Source organism: Microtus pennsylvanicus, chromosome 3 (assembly GCF_037038515.1).
Source record: "Microtus pennsylvanicus isolate mMicPen1 chromosome 3, mMicPen1.hap1, whole genome shotgun sequence".
In the NCBI taxonomy this organism is placed as follows: Eukaryota; Metazoa; Chordata; class Mammalia; order Rodentia; family Cricetidae; genus Microtus; species Microtus pennsylvanicus.
This window is the reverse complement of record NC_134581.1, coordinates 35,086,996-35,114,337: the sequence shown is the minus strand read 5'-3', so window position 1 is coordinate 35,114,337 and position 27,342 is coordinate 35,086,996. Positions and strand designations below refer to the sequence as shown.

The following is a 27,342-nucleotide window of genomic DNA, read 5'->3' as shown; positions in this document are numbered from 1 at the left end:
CGATCCTCATCACACACATACACGCACACATGTGCACACACACGGACTAGCCTTGTTCTCCCTGATTGGATGTAGAATTGAAAATATGCCTTGCTCAAGAGGATTTTGGCCCCAATAAAGATCTTTATTGAAAGTCAGATCATGTACTCTGGCTGTTTATCACCATTTCCAGAACCCCCAAATATGTAGTAACAACAAAAAATAAAACCAAAAGCCGTTATGAACTTCCAAGCCTGAAGTATAAATGATTCAGCTCCATTAGCCCCAATTTACATTCCTATGAGTTCAGCTTTACAAGAGTCTCTGTCCTCCAGCAATGGCTATGAAATCCTGCCTCCCACAGACTGTCTAGCTGAAGTCCTCTGCTTTAGTTCAGACTGCATTTCCTGGATCACATTCTCATTCATTAGGTGGTTCATTCACGCCTACTTATTATGGCCTAGGCTTAGTCATAGCGGTGTGTGTGTGTGTGTGTGTGTGTGTGTGTGTGTGTGTGTGTGTGCATACACATGCGTTTATGGCATTTATGGGTGGAGGCTAGAGATAGCAGTCAGTTTTCTTCCTCAACTGCTCTCTCCCTTATTTTTTTAGACAGGGTCTCCGACTGAACTCACTGATTCTACAAGACTGGCTGTCCAGCAAGCCCAGGATCAAATGCATCACTCCTCCTGGGTTTTTAGTGTGGGAACCAGAGGATCTAACTGAGGTCCCTGTTCTTGCATGACAAGCCCTTAGCCAACTGAGCCATCTCCTCAGCCCAGCCGGGATGTTTTTATTAGAAGTCCAGTCTCATCTGATAATCTAAACTACAAATGGGAGTGATGGAGACTCTCCGCTGGTCCATTTCAAAAACCCTTTCCATCTTCCAGTTTACAGCCATGAGACACCTCATTTACAGATGTTGCTCTCAGTGCTAAATATACAAAGGATTTGCTGCCCTTGAGGCATATACAGTTCTAGGCAGATATGGGGACAGTTCCAAAACAGTGCGACAAGTACCCAAGCCCAGTCCTCTCACAGAGGAGACATCGGTGTTGTCCATCAGAGAGGATGGATTCCAAAGAACCCAACTTTCAGTTTCTCTTGGGAATGCATTGTTGCTCCTCTCTAGACCATCAGAGAGGAAGCAACAGTTGTGCGGGATTGTGGAGAGTCAGTGACTGTGCCTCAAATTAGCTGACCACAGAAGGCTATCAGAATAACTGATCTGAGGAAAATGCCACCTTGCCTCTCTCTCTCCCTCTTTAAATATAACGTATTAATCTTCTAAGTTTGTTTTAATCAAAGGACCCCAAAGTCTTAAAGATTCAGAACATAATAAAAAGTTCTGATAAAGTTCTTAGAATTGAAAGTTCAGAGGGAAGATTCCGCAGGAAGTTCTGTGACTTCTCTAAGGCTGAGTCATTACAGAGACCTTGCCCGTGAGTCTGTCTTACCCTCCTCATCCTGTCTTTCCATAGTTAAAACTTTCCAAACCTTCTAAGTATATTTCCATTGTGATGGGGATTTAGCCTTTGAAAGGGAAGTAGTCTAGCTCTGACTGTCTTGGGAGATCATGTCTGGGGTGCAGAGGGTAGGAAGCTCAGTGGGGTACCCTTAATCCTAGCCAGGCACAATGATCACTTTTTATGTTGCGACCACCACGCCTCTAAGGAATTAAACTGTGGCAAGAGATGTCTTCAGGGATTCTCAGAATTACATCTGGAGGTCTAGACAGACATCTCTGTTAAGCTGGAGCTTTCAAAGACTTGGTAGTTATGTGTTCTGTTGATTCACTAACAGAAGGTCTGGGCTGTGCATACAGTAATGCAATAAACCTGTGCACCTGGCCTCAGTTCTTTGGGATAAAGTAATTTGGTAAAGGTCTCAATAGTCACAATATTCAAAGATATCCACAATATTGAGGACTAGGAACATTGAGGAAAGGAGGTAAGAAGCTTTTTGTGACATTTTTCTTTTCTTTAAAACTGATAGCAGCATTTCCTATGACAAATTATTTCCTAAAATAGTATGAATGCTATTATAAAAACCACTCATTCACATGTGCATATGGACATCTGGTTGGGGAGCCCAGGGAAATTATAGGAATGTTGTAATAACCAGATCAGGAACCCTGGTTGTGAAGAAACCTGAGGGGATATTGTTAGATACAGGCATATGAACTGTCCACACTAGGTGGGAAGGAAACTTGACAGACTAGCGTAGGCCAGCAAAGTGTGAGAAGCTACAACCCTGAAGCCACAGAAGAAGTAAATAGAAAACCTCACACATGGGTACACAGGCCGGGGTAAAGCTCAGGGAGGGACCAGAGCATGTGAGAGTTCTTGAAGTCTGCTTTTGTGGGATGGTGGTAGGGATGCCCAGTGAAGGAAAGAGACAGACCCTGTGGATTAATGGATTGAGACAGAACACACTCCTGCCCCAGATGCTTGAGAGCTGATAAATGCAGCTCAACCTTCTTAGTCTGGAGGTGAGGAGGTCAGGGGCCCAGTGAGCACAGCCCTTTAGCATCAGACAGGATCCCTGCTCTCTTTTCGGGGCTTCTTCCGTGACTTGCCTGCACTACATTTAACTAGGAAAGATGTTCAGTTCAACCATCAGCCCCCATGCTGAGCTCCACAGAAAACAGGGATGATTTAAAGAGCCATACCATGATCTGATTGCTGAGAGCTTCCGAACTAATGTATGAATGCAGATAAGAAATTCCTATGTGGGTCAAAGCCTATAAGACAATGCTAAGTAAGAAAAAGGAAACAGCAGTATGTTATGATCTCATTCTGTTTAAAAGGTACCTGGAAATCTGAGAAATTTAGCAATCCATTAAAGATTCACGTTTTACCAGGCTGTGATGTGGCTCAGAAGGTAAAAGCACTTGCCACCAAGCCTGAGAACCGTTCTGTCTCTAGGACCTACACAACTCCTACAAACTGTCCTCTGACGTTCATCCATACATCCTTGCAGTGATATTACACACACACACACACACACACACACACACACACACACACACTCACAATGGGGCTGCCATGATGTCACCCAACAGATAGAAAACATTTCTCACCAAGCCTGATGACCTGAATTCTATCTCCCAGACCCACATGGTGGAATGAAACAGATAACCCGCCCCCCCCCCCGCAATACACATAAGTTGTCATTTGGTCTCCACCCATGTGCCATGGCAAAAATGTACCCCTTGAACAATACATAAACAAGTAAATAGAGTACCAAGAATCAATTGTTACCCTATAGGCTAGATCTGTGAGCTTATTTGGTTTTCTGGCTGCTATGAGGGTCAGACTAGACCAAAGTAGTTTTTTCCCCTTTTCTTTCTTTTTTCTTGTGTGTCTGTGTCTGTGTGTCTGCGTGTGTGTGTGTGTGTGTGTAGGGTGTAGTTGGGGTAAACGCACCCTGAGGATGGAACCTTGAGTTTTGGGCATTTATATACAAATGCTTCATACAACCAACTCTTGCCCCAGACCTGCTTCCTGGTAAAAGCAGAAAAACAAAGCTCCTTTCCACAAACAATCTGCACCCAAAAAAGTGCCTACCTGTAGTAGGAGACTGCTAGTTCATTTCCCAACTGCCCAGCAGCTCAGACCTGAAATAATCATACAGAAACCATATTATTTGCAATACTATTTGGCCAATAGCTTAAGTTTCTTATTGGCTAACTCTTACATCTTAAACTAACCCATTAATCTGTGTATCACCATGTGGCTGTGGTTTACCAGCAAAGTTTCAGCATATCTATCTCTGGCAGTATATCCATGGCTTCTCTCCGACTCCGCTTTCTTTCTCCCAGCATTCAGTTTAGTTTTCCCCTCCTAGCTCTGTTCTGCCCTGCTCTGCTATAGGCTCAAAGCAATTTCTTTATTAACCAATGGTATTCACAGCATACAGAGGGGAATTCCATATCACCTACTCCGAGGAGAGAATAAAAAAAGAGCAGACAGAAAGAATATGCTGAAAGTTTTGTTAAGAGGGGAGTTGGGGGGTGGGGGGGTAAGGAGTGGGGGATGGGGGATGGGGTGGTAGTTGGTGGTGATGGTAAGAACCTGGCCTAAGTAGAAGCTACAGAAGGGAACTCCCAGAGGCTGCACAGGATGCTCTCTGGACCTCCCAGCATCTCAGCATAGGCTCCTCACCTCTGCCTTTGGGCTCATTCACAGACTCTTGGGTTGGAGGCAACCTTTGCTCCCTTGGCGCTGGTACAGACTGAATTGGTTGAGGCGTTCATTCAGGAAAGCAAAGTCCCTGTCGGGATTGGCTAGGGATAGAAAAGAACTGGATACCCATAGGAAGACAAAGGTAGTTTGCACCTCTCTTCCACGTATCTTAGTATCTTCTTCAGATGATGATAATCTGTTTTTCTGGATACGGTCTTGTGTAACTATACTAGCCTCAAACTCTCTGTGAAGCTACGGCTGGCCTTGAACTGCTGATCCCTCTGTCTCTCATTGTGCTAGGTTTACAGGCCTGTATGACCAGCTGGCGGCTCCTCCTCCCTGGGTTTTTGTTGCTTTGTTTTTTAAACATTAGTTAAAATGTGCCCCGGGTGCCTACATCTTTTGTGAACTCATTTAGAGGTTTTTCTAGTTAAACATCAGTGCTCTGCAGGGATGCAGGGGCGTGTATGCAGGATCCGCCCACCCCTCCCCTTCAAGCCAGCGTCATCGCCCCTTCCCCTCCCATCTCCAGCCACTCAACATAGCAGCACCACTCTTGCCCGATCCCCGCCGGCCTCGGGAGAGCTCCGCTGAGCTGAGCCGACCCTGCACTCTGCTGCCCACTAGGCTCCTGGCACATTCCTTCACCAGCGTCTGCATCCACCCGATCCTTGCTGGGCAGTGCTCTGGGACTGGAGAATACAATAAACTTCACAGGTAAGGATGAACTCCTGGCATAGGACACTCCAGAACCTGTACCACTCCCGAACAAGGCGGGACCCAGGAGAGGAACATAGGCACTGAAGAAGGGATCACGCTTAGGCTGCCTTCTTGGGATCAACCACCCTTCCTTTCTGAGTGAGTGCTGGCCACTACAAGGTTAATATCAGAGGAGTGATGTTTGCATTGGACTACTAAAGGAATGCTTTCCGCTTAAGCAGTACCAGAGGGGGACCCTCTTTATTTTTGTGATTATTAACAGATGTCATTGGAAAAGGTGTAAAAACCTTTCCTGGGGAGAAATTTGTCTCTTTGCAAAGTTCCGTCAAAGCTAGAGCCTCTCTCTCTCTGCCTGTCTGCCCCACTCTTCCTCTATCTCCCTCTCTCCTCTTCCCGCAGTAACATGGACAGTGGGATGAGGGGGTGAGAGGAAGTGGAGATCTGGAGCTGTGGAGATCTGGGGCTGGCTTTAAAGTCCCAGCCCCTCCTGTCCGGTGAGTGGATTTTAAAAAGGGGCAAGTAGTGAGACTTACCAAAGCTGAGTGATGGGCACATGAAAACTAAAGTTTTCTTTTGTCTCTGTGAGGTGTGTGTGTGTGTGTGTGTGTGTGTGTGTGTGTGTGTGTGTGTGTGTGTGATCTAGAGACTTTCTATGATAGAGTTCTGGAAAAGCTGCAGTATCTCCCAGCCTGGTTGATCTGACTCCCACACTCTCTTCAACTTGGAAAGTAGTAGTTGGGGCTGGGGAGATGGTTCAACGTGTGAAGGGCTTGCCCTCAAGCGCGAGGATCTGAATTCAGATCCCCAGAACCCACATAAAGCCAGAGGGTTCTGTTACTCCTGTAGGAGATGGGAGGAGAAGACAGGAGAGCTCCCATGCACGCTTCTAGTGGGCTAGCCTGGCATATCGTCACACTCAAGATTGTCCTCTGACCTCTACAGGGCATGCCTGCACTTACTCACATGAACCAAATACACACACACACACACACACACACACACACACACGGAGGGAGGGAGGGAGAGAGGGAGGGAGGGAGAGAGAGAGATGCTGCCTGATACAGCAAGTCCCTTCCTCCCCATATTATTAACTTTCCTGGCTTCTGAAATACCCACACCCCACGCCACCCCCTGCTTATGCCCAAGTCCATTTGTGTCTGCAGAGGATTATAAAAGTCACAACTTGCTGACTGGAGAATTGTGTTTAAGATCTGGTCTATGATTTAGAAGAGAGAATGTTAAAACCCCAGCCAAGAAAGAGAGCTGGGCTAGAAAGTGCCAATCAAACCACGCGTGGAATTTCATTTTAGAGATGACCCTTCCTTGTGAGAAGGCTCCGTGTAGATTTCCTCCACGTTTCTCTTGCACACATTTGAAAATGAGACACTGTGCTTGGCTCATTCCACGCGAAGTCGCCAGTGTGGGTTAACTTTCTCTAGTGAGTAGATTGCTTTTCTTTCTGGGCCCAGAATACCCCAACATTCAACAAATACATTGCTTTTTAACAGTGGGACCAGATACAAGAATTCGGAGGCCAGAGGTACGTCACCTTTGATATTACAGATGGGAAATCTGAAGTAGAGACGTTAGGAAAGACCAACATCCAGTTAGCAGTTCACAAATCGTGACGTCATGATTTTAAAATAAAAAAATTAAAATTTCCTTCAGCTAAGAGTGATGTGTGATTAGCAAAATACTCTGTGACTATCAAATATAATGCATCTACTAACTATTCTTTTCTGAAAGTCCAACTTAAAAAAGCAGACATCAAGAGCCATGCCCAGAGCACTTTATACACCAGCAAATGAAGGCCCTAGCAGAGAGCTGCTCCCTTGGGGCTACCTTAAAACCATTCACCCCAAATTTAATTTACACACAGCAAGCCATTTTATAAATTGAGATGTACATATTCTGGAAAAATAGCAGAAAAAAAGGGAGGCTTTGGTTTTTATTGTGATGAGAAGCAGAAGTTGTGGGTTACTGTAAAATAATCAACTGTGTAACTTTACCGTCCTCCTTTCCCTCAAGGACTGCCAAACTTTTAAAGCAGACATTGCTCTTGTCTCCACTCCCGAAGCTGAGCTTGAAAATAGGGCTATGGTATGTGGTATTTTGAATAGCAATTGGCACATTGTCAATGAACTCTCCAACCGTTTATTCTCAGCGTAGACTTGGTGGAGAGCTTAGCCTCAGTAATGGATTATCAAGTGTTTGATAAACATATGGAAATATTTGGCAGGTTCATGGCTTTCTTTCGTGTTGAAATAAATCACAGCACGTTTGGTGGACGGTTCAGCAATGCTGTAGGCCGTGGTGGGAGTGTGCTGGCACCAGCGCTGTTTTTGGAAAAGCACCTGCCAGAAATTTTTCTGGCTGTGGACAGCGTGATCCGACCTCGGCTCGTCGGGATGGGCTCTAGAACCTGGAGGTGGGCTTTCTAAGTGTGATAAGTTCCATATGTGACAAGTATTTAGTATATTGGGAACCAGTGATGCCCCCTCCATCTCTCATGCTTATAGGCCAAGTCTGATTCACAGCTGAGTGAAGCAAGAGTGGCGGGCTTGGTTCGCCATCTAGTGGTGACAACAGAGATAGCCAGCAAGGTCCTGCTCCCCAGGACTAGGGATGGAGTTTTCTGAGGGTCATTGATGAGTCAACCTCTTGTGTACTCTTGATCATGATCTACTTGTGAGCAAATCTAGATCTTAGGAACTCAGAGACCACTCAATAGACAAGAAAACTTTCAGAGATATTACGATTAAATAGAAAAGTATCTGTACTGTTCAGATTTGTCTCTATGAATACTAGTTATTACTATACAACTTTTATGATATTCTGTTTTCATCTCTAAAATTGAATGCCTGTTTTTTCATAATTTTTATAATTAATGTTTAGGGCCCTTGAAACGAATCCCCCCAACTTCATACTGCTTCCCATTATTTTCCAATAAACATCCAGGGAAGACAATTTAAAAAACTTTATTCTCTTCTTTATACATGCAGTAAGTTCTTATTTCTATTTCAGTATGGTGGGAATGTATTTATGTGGGCTGGTGCACATGTGTTTTCTAGTGCAAGCATGTGCGTGTGGAGAACAGAGGCCAGTCTTGGGTGTTACCCCTCAGAAGCTGTCATCTAACTTATGTTTATTTATATGTGTGTGTATGTGTGTGCATGCATGCATGCGTGTGTGTGTGCGCGTGTGTGCGCATGTGTGCGCGCATGCATGCGTCTGTGTGTGTGACATCCATTGTGTTCAGGTGTGTGCAGAGGCCAGAAGAGGATGTCATGGAGCTGGAGTGTACAGGCAGTGTGAGATGCCAGACTGAACCCAGGTCTTTTGCAAGAGCAGCAAACATTCTTAACCACTGAGTCATCACTCCAACACCAAGTAATTTTTTTTGTTGATTTTCCCCCTTTTCTTTCCTTTTTCTTTCTCTCTTCCTTCCTTCTTTCTTTCTTTCTTTCTTCCTTCCTTCCTTTTTTTTTTTTTAAATGAAACTGGGTCTCACTCAGTAGCTCTGGCTGGGCTGGCACTCTCAAGTGCTGAAGTTGAAGGTGGGTGCCACCATGCTCAGCCTAGAAACTGTCCACCTCATTTTTTGAGTGGGATCTCTCACTAGGATCAGGACAAGGTGGGCAGCCAATGAGTTCCAGCAACCCCAAGTCTCCACCTCCCCTAGCACTCAGATCACACAAGCGCATGCCCACACTCAGACCACACACGCACGTGCCCATACTCTCAGATCACACAAGCGCATGCCCACACTCAGACCACACACGCATGTGCCCATACTCTCAGATCACACACGTGTGTGCCCACACTCAGATCACACACATGTGCCCACACTCAGATCACACACGTGCGTGCCCACACTCAGACCACACACACACGTGCCCACATTCAGATCACACACACGTGTGCCCACACTCAGATCACACACACGTGCCCACACCAGCTTTTTTCAGCAGGTGCTAGACACCAAACAGACACCAATGCTTGCATGGCAAGCACTTTAATGAGTGCTAGCTCCCAAACCCTCTGCCTTCCCATTTTTGTTCTAGTAAATTACCAAACCTTCCACAGTTAAAATCACACAAAATGATTAATCTGACATGCCTGGAGCTCAGAAGCCGGTCAGCAGGACTGTGTTCTTGTTAACTCCTCTGCTTGCTTACCCTCAGCATCTTCTAGAGACCACCCTCATCCTGAGGTCCAGACCTCACCTCATTTCAATCTCTGTTTCCATCTCCACAGCTCTATCCTGCCTCCTCTTTCTAAGGCCCTGTGGTCGCAGTGGATTCATCTGACACGCCTGTTAATCCCCTCATCTGAAAACCCTTGTCTTAATCACACGCGCATGGTTCTTTGTTCCCATTATCACGTGAGGAGAACAGCTGCAGGTCCTCAGGAAGTGCTGAGTCACGAGACCAGTGCTTGCACACCACAGGGGACATGAGAAGTATAGGAAACGTCTTACAAATATCTGTTGAGGTTTTCCTTTTGTTTCTATAGAAGATGCGGTGTCTCTGTGGTCCAGGCTGGTCTGGAACTGTTAAGATCGCGTCTCCTGCTGTAGCCTCCCTAGTAGCTGAGGCTACACTGCAGATACCACATCAGCCCCCCTACTCTGCCAGGACAAGAGTCTCATTCACTACGGAGTCCAAGCTAGCCTAGATCTGATAATCCTCTTGTCTCTGCCTCCCAAAGGCTGAGATTACAGCTGTGAGCTGCCAGGCCCAGCTCCTTCAATTTTTGACCTCTGATGTCAGGCAATAATGGTAACTGCAGACGTTTGCTGAGTGTTCACTGTGGGTGCGCATGCGCACACACATACACTGGGTTCTCTCAAAACTGTATGGAAAATGCAAAGATGAGGTACCCTTAAGAAAAGCACAAGTTAATTTGATTTTGAAGTCCCCTGTCCCTATGGACATTAAAAACCCCGGTCTCTGCTGTTCATCTCTGTTATGCCATTGACACTCTTATTGTCCCACCACTGTGAAATGATTCATATCTTGTAAATATTGCATCACTTGGGGCTCTTGCCAGCCAGGGACGTCTGTAAGTGACTGTAGTAGCCTTGAGCAAAACTTCATACAGCAGCCATTAGTCTTCTCCGCATGTCACCAAGTTCACAATGGCCATGCAAGTTTGTACAGGTATTCTCCAGAACACATCTCATCGTCTTGATGCTTCCTCATAGTTTACGACCACCAGTAATGCTCCTCTGCTCCCCTGGGACCCCCGGCTTAAGGGTCACTTCTGTCTGTAGTTATTCAGAGTGCCTAGGCGGGGCCACGGTGGCTCCTGGATAGTCAATCCTTACTACACAGGTGAAAGAGGAAATGAGGGTGTATAAAAGCAGACAGTGGTATTGAGAGGTACAGGGATCATTAATGGTTTAAAAAAGGAGCCAGGAAGTGGTGGTGCACGCCTTTAATCCCGGCACTTGGGAGGCAGAGGCAGGCAGAGGTTCTCTGTGAGTTCGAGGCCGGCCTTGTCTGCAAGAGCTAGTTCCAGGATAGGCTCCAAAGCTACAGAGAAACCCTGTCTCTAAAAACAAAACAACAACAACAACAACAACAAAAAACAGACTCTTGAAATAATGTGTTTTGGGAGCTGAGGAGCACTTGGTAGAACGCTCACCTAGCACACATGAAGCCCTGGGTTTGATCCTTGGCATCTAATAAACTCAGTATGGTGATGTAGATCTATGATCCTACCACTCAGAAGATGGACAGAGGATCACAAGTTCGAGGTCACCCTCTCTCAATTTTGAAGCCAGTCTGGGCTACATGAGACTCTCTCTCAAAAGTAAGAAGCTATGTATCCCCTGCCCCCCACAGGGTTTCTCTGTAGCTTTTGGTGCCTTTCCTAAAACTAGCTGTTGCAGACCAGGCTGTCCTCCAACTCACAGAGATCCACCTGCCTCTTCCTCCCAAGTGCTGGGATTAAAGGTGTGCGCCACCACCACCTGGCTGAAACCACATATTCTTTAATGTTGGCCAATAATTGATTTTAGAGTAGAATAACACTTTTTAAAATAACACATGTATCACCGCTTACCGTGCTCTGAGCAGAGTGGTAATTCTTTGCACATATCACCTCATTTAGTTCCAACACAGTACTGTAAAATAGAACTTACTACGGTCCCCACTGTGCACAAGAGGAGAGCTAATAAAACACCTAAGTTCATACACCTAATAGGAGAAAAAAAAGATGGACAATTCTCGACCTGACCTTATGCCCATTATACTGGCATAGATACACACGTATTCGAAGCACTACCGTCAAGCCCCACTTCTAAGAACAGATAATAAATGGTGGTAGAAGTAAGTCATTCCTTGCAATGCTGTGTAGCCATCTCTATTAGAAAAGCAGGTACATCCACACGGGTTAGATTCTTACCTAAGTCCTTTCTGCTGCCCCTAGAATCCATCCCGCGATCAACTACATATATGCTGACTCACAGTGGAGGGCAATAATTGCAATCTCCTTTTATTATCCAAACCTGGGACCTGAAGCCCCAATCCAAGCAAGGCTCCTGGACACTGTCAGCATTCTATCACTATTATAATAGGAGCTAGGGAAAAGGAAGGTGTGGGCACAGGCATGGGGGAAAAAGCTGCCTTTCCAACTGGGACCGTGTTTCCTAGGTCATCGAGTTAGGTTTTCTGGATGATGGGTGTATGTAGCCCTATCCACTGGATTGTGGGTGGCTTTATCAATCAGAGATATCATTTTCCTTGACATTTTACCATAAAGAAAACTTAGATTTTCCAAAAGGAAGTGTTCTTAGACATCTGTCCAACTTTAAATTACAGCCCAGATTAGATGAGCTAACTAAAGCAAAGGCCCTCTTATTACCGTGATTTGAAGGTCATATTGCAAGGCTCTGCCCTTGGGCATGGTTTCTATTCCAGTGGGTGGACTGCAGAGATGCTCCCAACAGAGCTGGAAAAATGATACCATCCCATGGTTCATGGTGTGGGATACAGGAGGCATTCACACAAGCCTCCTACTGAGTTAAGTGATTCAGACGTATATGATATAAGCATAAATAAGTCATGTTTCTTCTTAATGAACTGTAAGCCATTTGACAATAGTGGTTGCAAATACAGTAAAAGAGTAGAGTCAGAATTAAGTTTATTTTTTTACACATAGATGAAGGCAAAGCTATCTGGAGCACAGTTGAGCCATCAGACCTGGAAAGAGTCTCTGATGTCAGGTCCCCAACGGCTTCAGTGTCACTCAGATTTCACGGAATCTCAAAAGCATCCGGAAATCCGGTTAAAACATAGTTATCTGAGAAGCCCTACAGCTCTTCTTTTCAGATTTGTTCTATGTGTATGAGTGTTTGGCCTGTATGTGTACCATAGGCATGTCTGGTAGCTGAGGAAGCCAGAAGAGGGCATCAGATCCCCTGGAGCTGGAATCCTAGACTGTTAGGATCCACCATGTTGGAGCTGGGAACTCAACCTGGGTCCTCTGCAAGAGCAACACTTGCTCTTAAGTATTGAACCATCTCTCCAGCGCCCCCTAGGAGACATTCTAACAGTGGGTGTGTGCTGGGCTCTGGTAATTAGTTTGTGGGGTTTTTATTTTTTATTTTGTAAGGAGTGGAGAAAGACTTTATTAGCTACAGTGAGCAAGATCATGGGATTTGATTCCAAAACAATGCACTCCTCAAACAAAAGGAGCATGGTCATTTGGGGACCTGTAAATACTCATGTCGGAGAGTACTGCAAGGCAAACACATGACGGAACAGTTTAAGATAACAGTTTAAGAAGGAGAGACGGAAGACACATTGGGGTGGTGCTTAGCTTAAGGCCACGTTTGAAAGGTTAAAAAGACAGACAAGAACTCTTTGGGGAATGCCCACAGTCACCATAAAGACAGCAGATGGGAACACCACAATAGGTTTCCTTCTTCGCGGATTCTCATAGATGTCTGCCCACAAAAACTTGCTTTCTCATTTTCCCCCTCCTGTTCAGCCACGTCTCTTGTTGAAAACATTTTTTTTTGAGAGTTTTGGTATAGTTAATTTAGTGGCTTATGGAGGGGAAAGGGAAGCGCTAAGGGGAAAGGGGGGAGAAGAGAGAGAGAGGCAGAAAGAGAGAGGGAGAGAGATGGGGAGGAGAGACAGTAGTTACCTCTTCAGAAGAGGGACAGCGAAAAGATTTTTTTCAAAAAATATTTATTTTAATTTATGCGGGGGTTGATGGGGTTTGTGCACTTGAGTTCAGTGCTTATGGAGGCCAATGGCGTCAGATTCCTCTGGAGCTGGAGTTGCCGGTGGTTGTGAGCTGCAAGCGCTGGGAACTGAACTTGGGTCCTCAAGTACAGTGTGGGCATCTAGGGCTGAGCCGTGTCTTCAGTCTGTGTTGAAAACCTTGAAGAGAATCTCCTTATTGGCTAAAGATAGCCCCAGAATTACTTCTAAATCAGTGCTCTCCTCCAACAAAGGAAGTTCAATAGTCAAGTTTGTTAACAAACCCCCAGGTAGCACTGCACTGGCCCAGTGAACACTGTCTGAAGTGACTGCTAAGTCACATCAGTGACTGTGGAGGACGTTTCCCTAAGCATCCACTCACTGTGAAAGACATGCCTGCGTGCTCCTGACTGGGGCTGTTACACAATATGATTTAGAAGTGACAGACAGGTTTGGAATTTTCAAAAGTATTGGCCGGGACCCTCGATTCAGATAATAGAGTTCAAAGTCTGTATGGGAAAGGAGCCATCAAACTGCAATTAAATACAGGTGAATTCTAGGAGCCTCTTCTCAAAGTCTGGGAGGCAAAGGGGACACACAGCTTGATACTGCAGTTCAGTAATCGGTGCGGTGACATCTGCCTGTCAGTTAGCACCTGACCTTTTCATCCCATCTCTCTTATCCCCAACGAGCTTAAGAGTTGTAAGACTAAACGTTGTTTTTTTATTAATTGCAACTCTGCAGCTACCAGCAGTGGTTCAGCCTCACTGGCTGCAGCCGGGTGGGAATTCTGTTCCCTCAGGCAGCGGCTCGATCACTGCCAGTAGCTAACCTTCTCTCGTAGCTCACGTCTCCCCCAAAACAGGGCATCTGTCAGCTCGACCCCTGCTTAAGAACCCTAACTTCACATGGTTCCTCCTTACCACTTCCTGCCAGCTGGCTGCTGACTCAGCCTCCTGAACCCAGTTTAATTTTATTGAATCCAACAAAGGTAACACGTCTTTGCATCACTAAACAAATATTCCACAGCATAAACGAGTGCAACACATCTTAAATTAATATTCCACAACAACTAAAAGCATGAGAAAAGAAAAAAAAAAAACCTAGCTGGGAAAGAATTCCATAGGATGGATGGAGTGTTAGCTTGGATTTTGCCTAAGAATGCCTGTTGGTTATTACAGCGTAGATAATCACATGTCAAAAGTTGCAAAGATTTCATGTATCCTGCCGTGGCTACTGATGACTATCAGTCTTTGATACAGCCGTACTAAGTGCATAATGGATAGTGGTCATTACGGGCTAACTTTCAAAAGCAACTTTCAAGAAATTTGTAGTTGGGCCTGGGGGCACATGCCTATCATCCACGTCTCTTGTTTGGCTGAGGCAGAAAGATTATGACTTCAAAGTAATCCTGGGCTACAAAGTGAGATCTTATCTCCAATACAATTTTAAATGGGCTCAGTGATAGGACGTTTGCCTAGCATGTGCTAAGATCTGAGTTCAATTCCGAGCACCAGCAGAATGGAAAAAAAAATAGTTGTATCTCAAATCTGAAAACTCTCTTGAGCAGAACATGGTAACACACACCTTTAATCACAGTACTAGGTAGGCAGAGGAAGGCAGATCTTTGTAAGTTTGAGGCCAGCCTGGTCTGCGTAGCAAGTTCCAGGCAAGCCACAGCTACGCAGCAAAACCTTGTCTCAAACAAACAAACAGAGAGGTTCAGAATGGCTCCAAGGAATGCCGCAAGCTGTTGCCCGTGAGCCTCAGCCCTATTAAGTACATATGTTTACGTGCTTACATGCAGTGCACCTGGAGACGAGGAGACTGTGCAAACAATAGAGGGGAATCGTACCACACATTGGCAACTTTAAATATATTTAGTGACAGGAAAGCTTAGAGGATGAGAGCCATGATGAAGATGACCACAGTATTTTAGCATCACGTTCTCCAAGTGGTAAATCAAGAACCATCGTCTATGCTCCACAAATTCTGAAACAATTTTCACATAAAATTCCAGCCTGAAAGAACTTTTGTATAAATGGTGGTTCCACACAAAACTTTATTTAAAAAGTGTCTAGGACATATTTCTTACTTCAGCATAAGGTACTCATCACTGTATGTTTTCTCTTCAGGGCAATGGAGTCTGTAAAAACCAAAGGAACCCACACAGTTGTGGTTACCTACACACGGGCTGCCAAACGCCAGGCAGCAGTGACAGTCGCCATCCCAGCAGACAGTCCTGCTTGGACTTAGTGTTACAAAAATAAAGGCGACAACAGGAAGGTGTGCGGGGAGGTGTTGGGGCAGTGCGGGGGGGGGGCTCCTTAGTGCTAGGTACACAACAGGAAGGTGTGCGGGGAGGTGTTGGGGCAGTGTGTGAGGGGGCTCCTTAGTGCTAGGTACACAACAGGAAGGTGTGACGGGGAGGTGTTGGGGGGGCTCCTTAGTGCTAGGTACACAACAGGAAGGTGTGCGGGGAGGTGTTGGGGCAGTGCGGGGGGGGCTCCTTAGTGCTAGGTACGGTTAAGATACACAGTCTGTGTGTATGACACTGTCAATGAATAAAAAAATGAATTGTCAACAAATAAATAAAAGATATTCTAAAGGAGAGAAATCAAAGGAGTGGCCAGGCCTGGTGACAAAGGCCTAAATCCCAGCTACTCAGGAAACTGAGATGCACACATCAAAGGTCACAGCCAGCTTGGGTGACAGAGAAAGTTCAAGCAAGGTCAATTTGTGCAGTTGAGACAATCTCAAAATGAAAAGTAAAAGCAGCAGAAATAGTAGATGCTTGCCCAGCGTGCATGGAGCCCTAGGTTCGGCTCCAGTCCCGGGCCCCTTTCCCCTTCCCTCTGTGCGTTTATATATGTGCTGTGTGTGTGTGTGTGTATATGTTATATGTGTGTGTTGTGTGTGTCTGTATGTGTATATGTTATGTGTGTTGTATATGTGTGTCTGTATGTGTATATGTTATATGTGTGTGTTGTGTGTGTATGTGTCTAGTGTTCATTGTGTGTGTGGGTGTGTATACATATATAAAATCAGAGCAGGTGACCAGCATATAAACTCAACTGTCTCTAACTCTGTACTGCTTGGTAGCATCATCTGTCTGATGCACACTTACACATCAGTTCCTTCTGCAAACCCTGGACCAGGGAAATTCTGTACTTCAGTGAAAGTTTCCAAACTCTGATAGTTATTTACTTTTTAGACGTTAAGAATTTATGACCCTGCTTTTAAAGAGTTAAGTACCAGAAGAAACTACAGGGTGCTGCTTCTGTCTCTATAAGCAATGAAGAAATAAACATCGGGGGGGGGGGGTTGTGGGGCTGAGACCTCTCAACAGAACCCACTCTGTCCCATCCTGAGCTATCTGGGGAAGCAGGTGGCGAGGGGAAGAGGGATCTATACAGTTGACAGGGAGAGCTGGGTGAGAAAATACTTGCTGATTTTGAATGTCTGTTACGGGTCCACTTAGCAGAATGTTGATCTGCTCTCCAGAAGGTCTAAGGTGGGATCTACTCATGCTGGAGGCACACTGAGGACCTAAAGCATAAGCAAAGAGGGAAGTAACATTTAAAAGAGATCACAAAACCACTCTTTCCTTTTCATGTTATTAAAGGGCAAACCAGAAGAACAAGATGGAAAATACGTTATTCTGGTTGATAATGTTCATCTCTGTATGGACCCTCTCGGATGGGTCTGAAACAGAATCAGATTTTTCCTGGCACCTGAGCAGAATACCCCGGGTTGTGAGCGAGAGAACTGTCCATCTCGCCAGCCCCGCGTTCCAGGCAGATGCTGGGGTGAAGGGGACCACAGTGTGCGGCATCGAATGTCAGGAAGAGCTCCCGGCTCCCAGCCTTTCCCAACTCGAAGACTCCCTTTCCTATGAGACGGTCTTTGAGAACGGCACCCGGACCTTAACGAGAGTGAAAGTTCAAGATCTGGTCCCAGAGCCCACTCAAAACAGCAGCATAAAAGGATCACACCGTAGGAGAAGGAGGCAGGTGTACGGTACGGACAGCAGGTTCACCATCTTGGACAAAAGGTTTTTGACCAATTTCCCTTTTAATACAGCGGTGAAGCTGTCCACTGGCTGCAGCGGCGCCTTCGTCTCCCCCAAGCATGTGCTCACGGCTGCCCACTGTGTCCACGACGGGAAGGACTATATCAAAGGCAGTAAAAAGCTCAGGGTGGGAGTGCTGAAGATGAGAAACAAAGGAGGACGCAAGAAACGCAGAGGCTCCAAGAGGGGCCGGAGAGAAGCAGAGCATGGTGGCCAAAGTCACAGTGATCAGGAGCATCCTCAGGAGAGTGCCACCCAAAGACAGGGAAAAGGGTCCCGGCGAGGTCCCAAGGTCACCCAAGGGAGACCCTCCTTCCAGTGGACCCGCGTCAAGAGCACCCACATCCCCAAAGGCTGGGCGAGAGGAGAGAGTGGGGACCCGGACTTGGACTACGACTATGCGCTCCTGGAATTGAAGCGAGCACACAAACAGCAGCATATGGAGCTAGGAGTGAGCCCCACCATCAGCAAGCTGCCAGGGGGCCGGATTCACTTCTCCGGGTTTGACAACGACAGGGAAGACCAGTTGGTGTATCGTTTTTGCAGCGTTTCTGAGGAATCCAATGACCTCCTCTACCAGTACTGCGATGCTGAGGCAGGCTCCACGGGCTCTGGGATCTACCTGAGGCTCAAAGAGCCAGGCAAAAAAACCTGGAAGCGCAAGATCATCGCGGTCTACTCAGGCCACCAGTGGGTGGATGCACACGGGGTTCAGAAGGACTTTAACGTGGCCGTGCGCATCACTCCGCTCAAGTACGCCCAGATTTGCCTCTGGATCCACGGAAATGCAGCCAACTGTACTTATGGCTGAGGAAAACACGGAGTTCATGCATATGCTGAATCCCAGAGAAAGCCAGCTTTCCTTCAGAGAGCACTCATAGGGTATGCTTGGACTTGTGCCAGCGGTTTTACAGACTTCCTTTATCAAAATTAGGGGTTCTTTCTCACAGCTAGAATGTTTAAGGTACAGATAACAAACCTAGATGACACTTCAGCGGCAAATATATACTCTTCATGTGGTGGTAAAAGTTTCGTCTGCGGGGAAACCATTTGTTTACTTGGGCCTTTTTTGAAAGTAGACACTCTTTAAAATGTCAGGCCAGAACTGTAATATGACTTCTCAATGAGCTTGCTCTTAGAGGCCTACTCTAAGAAGAGCCACCTGGAATATGAAGATTCATAGTAACACGATTAGAATTAGAGGTGACAAGGTTTGGTTTGCAGTACTCTGAGGTGGAGTCATTCTGTTGCTCCCTTAATGTATGTGTTTTTTCTTGGTACTGAGAAACTTATTTTAAGAACTACAGATAAAAACATAAAAATTACAAACCAAAGAATCAGTGAGCTTTATAAACAAAACTATTAATTGTGACTTAAAAAAAATCAACCCAGCATCAATTTATCTGTCAAATTGGAGAAACACTTTGTTCTCTGCAATGAACCAACTTTAGAGCAGAGACACTTTTTATCTTTTTGATTTTTCGAGACAGGGTTTCTCTGTGTAGCCCTAGCGGCCTGGAACTAGCTCTGTAGACCAGGCTGGCCTCGAACTCACAGAGATCTGCCTGCCTCTGCCTCACAAGTTCTGGGATCAAAGATGTGCGCCAGCACTGCCAACCTGAAAGCTGAGACACTTTAAGATCTCAAGATTTTATTTAACTAATTCTCAAGCTAGGAAGTTTTCGAGGAATGCCGAGCAGCCATTTCGCAAGCTCTGACCCATCCCCCTTGAACACCCTGCCCTGCTGTGTTGAAACTGTCTACTGTGTATCAGGTGCTATATTTTTAAAGCAAGCAATTTGAAGTCTTTTTCAAATTTTTGAAGTCTCTTTTCTTTTTTTCCCCAAGTCCTGAGATAGCAAAGAAAGTTCTGATGGTTCTTATTAGGGACCAAGGTAGCATCGTCACTCTGCCTCCTAAGTAGCATTAAGCAGGTAGTGACCACCTAGAGCAGAATACAGAACAGACACTCAGGACACACCTCATGAGCAAACAGGTATGTGGCGAATCCAGACGTTATCCAGACGTTAGGCCAGGGCATTACGCTTAAACATTTCTGATGATATGCTCAAGTGTACTCTAAAATTTAGTAATCCAGGACCCAATCTTTGTTCTGTTCTTTTTGGCAATGTCTAAGGCCACATATGTTTCTCTCATGACACACTCAATTTACTCCCAGGGTAAAAATTTTTTTTCTTTTGGCGGTGTCCTAATAAACACTACAAAATAAGAGTCAATGTTATTTCCTAGCTCTGTCTTCTGTTGTACTCTTGATTAGCATGCAAATGAGTATCTTCATTCGGGTTAGCATAGCGATTTTCTAAATGGTGCTCAAGATATCTGACATTCTTTTAAAATGTGAGTTGTTAAGAATAGTTCAATAAAATTAAAAAAATAAAATGTCTGACTGTGTTTGTAGTTAAAGGGTTCTTAGGAAGATAGTTAACTAGCATCTAAGTAGGAGGTATTGTCTTTAGTACTCCCCTCCCTGCGAGGCAGTCTCCCATTGCTTCCAGTAGCAGAGAGCGTATGCTGAAAAGCAGACCCACCTTCTTTGGGGCGGGAGACTGTACAGTCTCTGTGTTAGGTACTTTTCCTATCAGTGTGATTAACTGATGATGGCTTAGTTTTGTTGTCTGTTTTTCTTGCCTTTGTGGCTCTTCTAAGAGTATCAGCATAATACACGACTCTTGACAGCAGTGTCTGTCCCACCTGGTCCTACAGCTGTTCAGTCCCGAAGAAACACACGGAGACTTAATTATAAACTGTTTGCCTATTCGCTCAGGTAACCCATAATTCTTGTTTATGTTCAGTCACGTGGCTCGGCACCTTATCTCAGGGCAGCATTCTCATCTTGCTTCCTCTGAGTCTGGCTGGTGTCTCTACCTTTCCTCTTCCCAGAATTCTCCTAGTCTGGTCGCCCCGCCTATACTTCCTGCCTGGCTACTGACCAATCAGCTTTTTACTAAACCAATATGAGTGACAAATCTTTATAGTGTACAAGCGCATTAACCCACAGCACACAACTCTAAAAGTTATCACCATAGTTACCTATAATAAAGCAACTGGGTTCTTTTTCATCTCCTACTCATAGACTGAAATGTTCTCAGCAGACTGGCAGCCATGATTCCCTGAGGAGCTGGCACAGGGCAGAGGAATTTGCCTGTGTGTGATGATTCGGTCTCTGTCTGAAGGTAGATCTCTTGCCCACTGCTACTCCTAAACGTCCAGCTTTTAAGGTCAGGATGTGCTCAGAGTCAAGAGTCTATTACAAAACAGAAGTAGCACTTTATCCAGCAATGGGCTGAAAATAAAAAGCTGGCGTTTTTAAGACAGAGCCGAGTTTAGTACTCTGCCACTGTGCTTGGGGACAATTTACACCAGAAGGTTCTGTGGCTTGGGAAAATAAGTGACACCATGGTACCCACCAAATAGCCGGTTGTGTTACTCCTTGTAGTCCAGGATGTGACTGATGTGGCTCCTTAAATGGATGTCTTGAGTAGTCACCGCCCACAGATCACAGCATCCCTATACCGAAATTAAAGCTTGGTGTTGGCAGAGGCACAGAAGCCATTATACGATAGGAATCACCTTGCCAGGACTAGAAATGAAATTTCTCCATTCTTAGGCTGGAGAAGAAGCAAGGACTCTATGGTTTTCCTATTCTAAAGCAAAATCTCCTTTTCTAAAATCATCTACCAAATTCAGCAAGAGCCTCAGGCTGTGAGCCCCAGATAGTGCATCGGCTTCCTTCAATGTAGAGGTTTCTAAATTTGGCTAATAGTAAGAATGACCTAGTAGATTTCCTTAGAAAAACAGGTGCCAGGGCTCCATGGAGACCTAGTCTGAATCCCTAGGAGTCCAGCATTGCAGATCTGACTAAGCTCTGGACTGGCTCCTAACCAAAGCCACAGTCTCTCTCTCTCTCTCTCTCTCTCTCTCTCTCTCTCTCTCTCTCTCTCTCTCTCTCTCTCTCTCCCTCTCTCTCTCTCTCTCTCCCTCTCTCTCTCTCTCTCTCTCTCTCTCTCTCTCTCAAAGGCTCCCCTGCCTCTTGCTGCTCCCAGTCAAGGTCAGGGTCCTTAGTCTTTCTTCTGGAGTCAATGTTTTCTCAGCTTTCCCTGACTTGTGCTTTTCTTATAATATACTTCAAAATGCTAAGTTGAGGAGAGTGGCGGTGTGTGTGACCAGATACGTACATGACGCTCTCAACAGTGTAGGAATAGGATTGCTATAACATCATTTTCCTATGATAAGAAACCAAGCAAGCTTGCAAAATTCCTAAGTGTATATGATCAGTTGATAATAAAAAAATTCAGTTTTATTTATTTCCCAGTAATTAGATGCTAGATTTTCTTTTTTGGCAATTCATCTTATTATTTAGGTGAGGTCAACACAACTTGAGGAGTTAAGCCTTGGGCTCTTAGGATAAGGAGTTAATTGTTAGATTCTACCTTCCCTCAAAGAATACACAATCTAGTTGAGGGTCGCACATACACACCGGAAGGCAGGAAGTGTGACACCAAAGAAGCACACTGAGAGGTGGGTTCTGCTAGAGTGGCCAAGCAGAGTGAAATGAGCAGGTTCCTGGAAGAAGCCACACCTAGACCAGCTAGCTTGTGAATGGAGAGCTGAAGGGGTGGGGCAGCCTGGAGCAAGCAGCTTCAGGAAGCAGCAAGAAGGTCACACCAGTGTTTACAGTAGAGCTGCAGATTGCAGGTAGCCTTCCAAGTGGTGAGCAACACCAAGAAATAATGCTTCCTGATGAGCCTAGAACACCAAAGGCTTTGAAAGGAATCCTTAGAGTGCTTAGACCTCATCACTAAGAACCGCTGCAGGTCTTCAAGTCAGAGGAATGATATCAGGGGGGAATGGGGAGAAGGAACCCCCCAGCAGCACCTTCTGGGTTGCTGTGGGTGAGTTTGGGTAGAGTTCTGCCAAAGACCCACAAGTGCTGAAGGAAGTGGGGGTGAGACTAGGGGAGGGCAACTGTGGGGAACTCAAGCCAGGGAAGGCTACAGAGGGGGACTGTTGGGAGGGAGGGAGGGAGGGAGGGAGGAAAGAAGGGAAGGAGGGAAGGAGAGAGGTGTTTATGACACTTGTTGGCTACTGAATGAAGGAGTTTGGAATGTGGGCCCTGGGCTTGGGAGACAATGAAAAAAGAAAAACTGGCTTGGAGGAAAAAGAGTTCACTCACAGATAGGTATGCCAAATAAACAAATAAATTGCTCTGTATTTACTGTAAAGACAAAGAATGCACAACCCAAAAGAAAGCCACAGCAAGAAGGTGAAATGACAATGATTCTGGATTTTCACAGTGAGAGAGTCACTGCTGTAATTGCCTGACAAACAGCGACTATACCTTTGTTCTTCTGCTATGAAATAAAATGTTCCTTTCAACTTAGACTGGAAAACATTTTTTCCCATTGAGAATTGCAGGAAATTATTTAATTTCAAATTTATATTTAAAATACTAGATACATGGTCATAGTTCAATATCCTGTTTTCTAATGTTGTCAAAATTTCATGCTTCAAAGTACAAACGATTTAAAAATTAATTTCAGCTGTCCTTGGGGGCACATTTACATTAGTGCTTCAGTCTACATAATTTTACCTTAAGGGTTTTGAAATAAAGAATCATAAAACAAGATCAAACCAAAAAAAATCCCTAAACCTCTCACTCCCCACTCGAATCATAAAATGAGTTAACTTACCTCAAAAATGTTTCTTACACTGACAGAAATGTACCACTTAGCATATGAGGGTGTGGTGGGATCTCTGAGTTTAGGGCCAGCTTGGTCTACACAGTTAATATTAGGCCAGAGAAGGCTAAATTGTAAAACTGTCTCAGGAAGGAAAGGAGGGAGAAGGGGAGGGAGGAAGGAAGGAGCCACAGGACGACCACATCTGGAGGGGAATTAAAAGTTGGTTTATCAGCAAAGCATATGATCATCGACAGAGAATTCTCCCTCTCTAGAGGTCACTTCCTGGCTCTGGCCCTGTGCAGGGCTGTCCTCTGCAATCCTGGGTGCATCCCCTGAGAAGGGGTCTCCAGGCTACGAATTTAAATTTTGCCATGGCTGCTGCACGTGGCTGGCTGGACACTGCTCCCTGCTGGTTTGTATAAACAGGTCAGTGTGGCATGCAATTAATTTGCAGGACAGGTGCCTACACTTACTGAATTTTGAAACACCCCTCTGTGGCTGTGCTTTATTTTGGAATCATACTACCTCCTCCACTTAAATACTTTTTTTATTCTTTATCTTCTACCATTCTTGCAATGGAAAAATTAAATCTATAGCAAAAAAGATCACAGCAACTAAAAAATGTAAAGCTTATCGAATGTGTATAGGTGTATATGTGTATAGGTCTGCATATATGTTTGTGTCTGATATTGTGCCTGATGCCTGCAGAGCCCAAAAGAGGGCGCTGGAATCTCTGGGACTGGAGTTACAAACAGTTGTGAGCTGCCCTGTGGGTGCCAGGAATCAAGTCCTAGTCCTGTTTCTAACGGCAGAGCCATCTTTTCAGGCCACCCTGTAATTTTTAAAAGTAACAACAGCAGTATTTACTGCTACACTGTGCCAAATGCCTCTCGTTCATTAGCTCATAGAATGGGCACATAAGTAGAGCCTCATTCAGCAGAAGAGAAAATGAAAGCTTAAAGAAGTCAAGCGAATTGCCTGAGGCAAACTGGGTGGTTGAGCAGGGAATTCTCTTCCTGACATCATTCACATTCCAGCACAGGCCTCAGCGTCACTGAAAAAGTAGAGGCCCTGAGGCGGGCATTTGGAAAGTCACAACTAAGGTGGAACTGAGATCACCGCCCCCACCCACATCCCCCTCAAACTTGCAAACCTACTGACTGCTGTATTTAGCAAGCAAGTCTTTTAGATTTAAAGCAATGGTTCTGTAACCATGGTAGGCAGCTTCCTAAGGATTCCCAAGACCCTTGCAGGGGTCTGTCAGATCAAAACTATTCTATAATACTACTGTGTGTCTTTTCTCTTATACTACATGCATTTTCTCCCGGTGTCACATACTGAACTTTTCCAGCTAACTTCCGGGCACACCCTATTGTAACAGTTGGAATGCAGCAGTGGAAACGGGGGTGTAGCTACCTCTTGTTAAAAGTCTAATCTAAAGAGGCATATGACAAAGAACTAGAGCCACTATGGAGTGCTGAGAGCCTGAGAAACAGTCTTCCCCAGGGGAGGGCACTCTACAACTGGTTAGCCAATACCAAACCGTTAGTCCCTAAAACGGACATACAAGTAACATCATATAGACTCAGCAGGTTATACTTAGGAATATGTATGTATGTACATATACATGTATGCATGCAATAATAATCAATGAAAAAAAGAGCCCATGAATTTGAAAGAGAAAGGACTGGCATATGGGAAGGTTGGGGGGAGTAAAGGGAAGGGAAAATGATGTAATTATAAAATCAAAAAATAAATTTAAAAAAGAGGTGTGTTAAAATTGCAGAACACCACCACACATTTTGGGGATGCTATAGCATCCTAACTGTAGGCACAGTCACCCAGTTTTATTATAACAGGCCAGGGTAGGTTTTGTGTGATTAAAAGTATACATATTCAAGGATATATGTACAAATGGGGACTCAAGTTATTTTATTCGTCACGTTCCATGATACTCTCACACATTAAAAAAAACTTCATTTGGATGTTTTAAAAGAAAGTTCATCTCAAAGTAAACACATATTTTGTAGTCTAGAATTTAAATTATTTGCCAGGCATGATGGAGTCCCCAGTTTCTAGTTTAATGACAGTTCATTAAAATTTTGATTTGCTTAATTTTACTGTAAAATGAAACTATATTGCCATGGATAAATTTTATTACCTCGAACATTTAAACTAATAAAACTTTTAAATAAGATATTTATTTTTAATTGTGTATATGTATGTGTGTGTGCTGGGTGGGCATCTGTGCACATGAGTGGATGTGCATACAAACCCCAGAGCCATTGGATCTCCCTGGAGCAAGAGTTACAAGAAGTTATAAGCCACCCAATGTGGGTTCTGGGAGCAAAACTCTGGTCCTCTGCAAGATCACTAGACACTCTTAGCCGCTGAGCATCTCTCTAGACCTCTCAATATTTGCGTGTGCTACATGTCATTAATAAGTAACAACAGATTGAAAGATTATGTTTGTATTTTCTTTGTTCAAGGTGTTTATTGCATCTCAGAGGGCAGACATGCACTGGGTTTTAAACCAAAATACAAAGAAAAGCCATTTTGAAATTGGTTTTAGGTAATTTCCCCCCATTACAGTGTATGTTATCCCCACAGTAAATTCAGATACAACCACTTTAAAGGGTACCATACAGCTATTAAGTAATTTGAAAAATAGGCAAATGCCTTTCCAACCCAATATGCTTTTACAAAGAGCTGCCAAGCCACTAAACAACACTGATCAACAGTGACCTTGTGCACACATCAAAATCTTCAGCCAAGCCATCAACACAGACAGTAGACAACAAACTAAAAACCAAAGGATACAGTATGTACATTAAAAGATACAATTCGCTGAATTGGTGTCAATCCTATCACAGAGGTACAACAGAAGTCACTTTGAGCTCAATCAAAGGATGGATAAACACTAGTCTACAAAACACACAAAGAAACACTAACTGAACAGATGCACGTAAACCCACAGTGAAGGAAAAATATCTGCAGTTATCTTTAAATTACAGGTGTCTCTTGGGGCACATTCATAGTCACATAAACAGCACAAATCTAACTGCATTCCCACAGACACAATAGAAAGACTCCACTTGTCAGTGCCTTTGATCAAAAATGAATAAATAGGTCAATTTAGATGCAAAACCTGCAAATATAATTAAAATATATATCTTAATATAGCAGTGATAAATATGGACTTCTTCTCATAGGATTTTTTTTCTCATTCTCAATAAGATAGCTTCATCAAGGAGAAGTTTCATTATGGACATTAAACTTCATATTTTTTTAAAATAAAATTTCTTAACATATACAGTGCACAAAAATAAACATTTCTCACAACAGTTGAAGTTTCTGTGATTGGAAAAACGTACTTCACACCGAAAAAGGTTTCGCATAGTAGAGCGTTTTCCTCACTAGCTGATAGTTATCACATGGCGTTTGTAACGAGGTACAGAAGAGAAGAGAGTTCGCGGGAGGACTTGAGGGTGTGTCCAAAAGTTATAGATATATACACTGAAACCTTCAAAAACACAGACACATCTTTCCAAATGGCTCACCACACAACAGCTGCATCATCCGTCCATGGGCAACGTCCAGAAAAGCACTAAAGGCATTGGAAACATCCATTCATTGTTTACATCGTACAACACACAAACAACCCAAATACGCTACGAGTTCGAGAGTAGGGATAACAGCTAAGGTAGTCACATTCCTAATGTTCACGGTCACAGCTGTGCTGTGTGTCTGGAAGAGAAGTTACAGTCAGCACTGGGTTTGGTACCGGTGGCTCACTGGGAAACTCTGAGCATCAATCTTATTTGAAGTTTCCAAACTCACGTTATTTTTTCCTATTCAGTCACAAAAATTGCAGCTGTAAAGAAAAAAAATACTTGAATTAGGAAATACACTGACAAAACCCCTCAAACATATGACCTCCCTGACAATTTCCCTTCATAGTGCAAAACTTCTGTACACAAAAGGGTTCAGGATGAACAAACTCACATTTACGGTTTTCCAATGTTTTCAAGATAAGCTTAAAAATCCACTCAGAAAACTTAAACAATTCTACGTACAGTTCCAGTTTAGAGAAACATTTTATCAACAAACTTTAAAACTTTGACACTAGGGATCTTGGTCACGAGACACTCAGTCTCAACCTCTAAGAGCTACTCTGTAAATATGGGTGGTGACAGGAAAGGTGGAAAGGTAGCGATTGCCATTATTTTTCATGTTCATCAGTGAGCCACTTAGGAGTTGGACCAGGGTCCTGTGCCTTCTCTGCCACCTCTGCTTACTCCAGCCACTCACTCTTTCTCTTGGGAAATCCTCTCGAGGGTCAGAAGGCATCTATCTCTTCTTCATAAAATGCTTGTCTGCTCGAGACGAGACTGTGTATCTTAGGGACGAGACTGTTTCAAGCCTCCCTTTGTGTCTGCCACTTATCAAGGCTTCTAGTCTGCGTT

The 27,342-nt window shown here is 44.5% G+C and overlaps 2 protein-coding genes across 19 annotated transcripts in view; one reads left to right on the top strand and one right to left on the bottom strand.

Annotated features, from left to right (window-relative positions):
• The first annotated feature begins 4,713 nt into the window (after window positions 1–4,713).
• Prss35 (serine protease 35) lies at window positions 4,714–19,553 on the top strand. Its single transcript, XM_075965070.1, has 2 exons — window positions 4,714–4,883; window positions 16,728–19,553. The coding sequence occupies exon 2, from the start codon at window positions 16,747–16,749 to the stop codon at window positions 17,983–17,985; it is 1,239 nt and encodes a 412-aa protein (XP_075821185.1). The 5' UTR covers window positions 4,714–4,883; window positions 16,728–16,746; the 3' UTR covers window positions 17,986–19,553.
• A 5,780-nt stretch (window positions 19,554–25,333) lies between these two features.
• Snap91 (synaptosome associated protein 91) overlaps window positions 25,334–27,342 on the bottom strand; it is a 110,808-nt gene continuing 108,799 nt past the window's right edge. For 10 of the 18 annotated variants that reach the window (XR_012909975.1, XR_012909981.1, XR_012909974.1 and 7 more), the window contains one exon: window positions 25,362–26,750. The gene's annotated coding sequence lies outside the window, so the exon portion shown is untranslated. Of the gene's footprint in view, window positions 26,751–27,342 lie in introns of all 18 variants that reach the window. The other 8 variants (XR_012909977.1, XM_075965062.1, XM_075965061.1 and 5 more) reach the window with 2 other exon arrangements.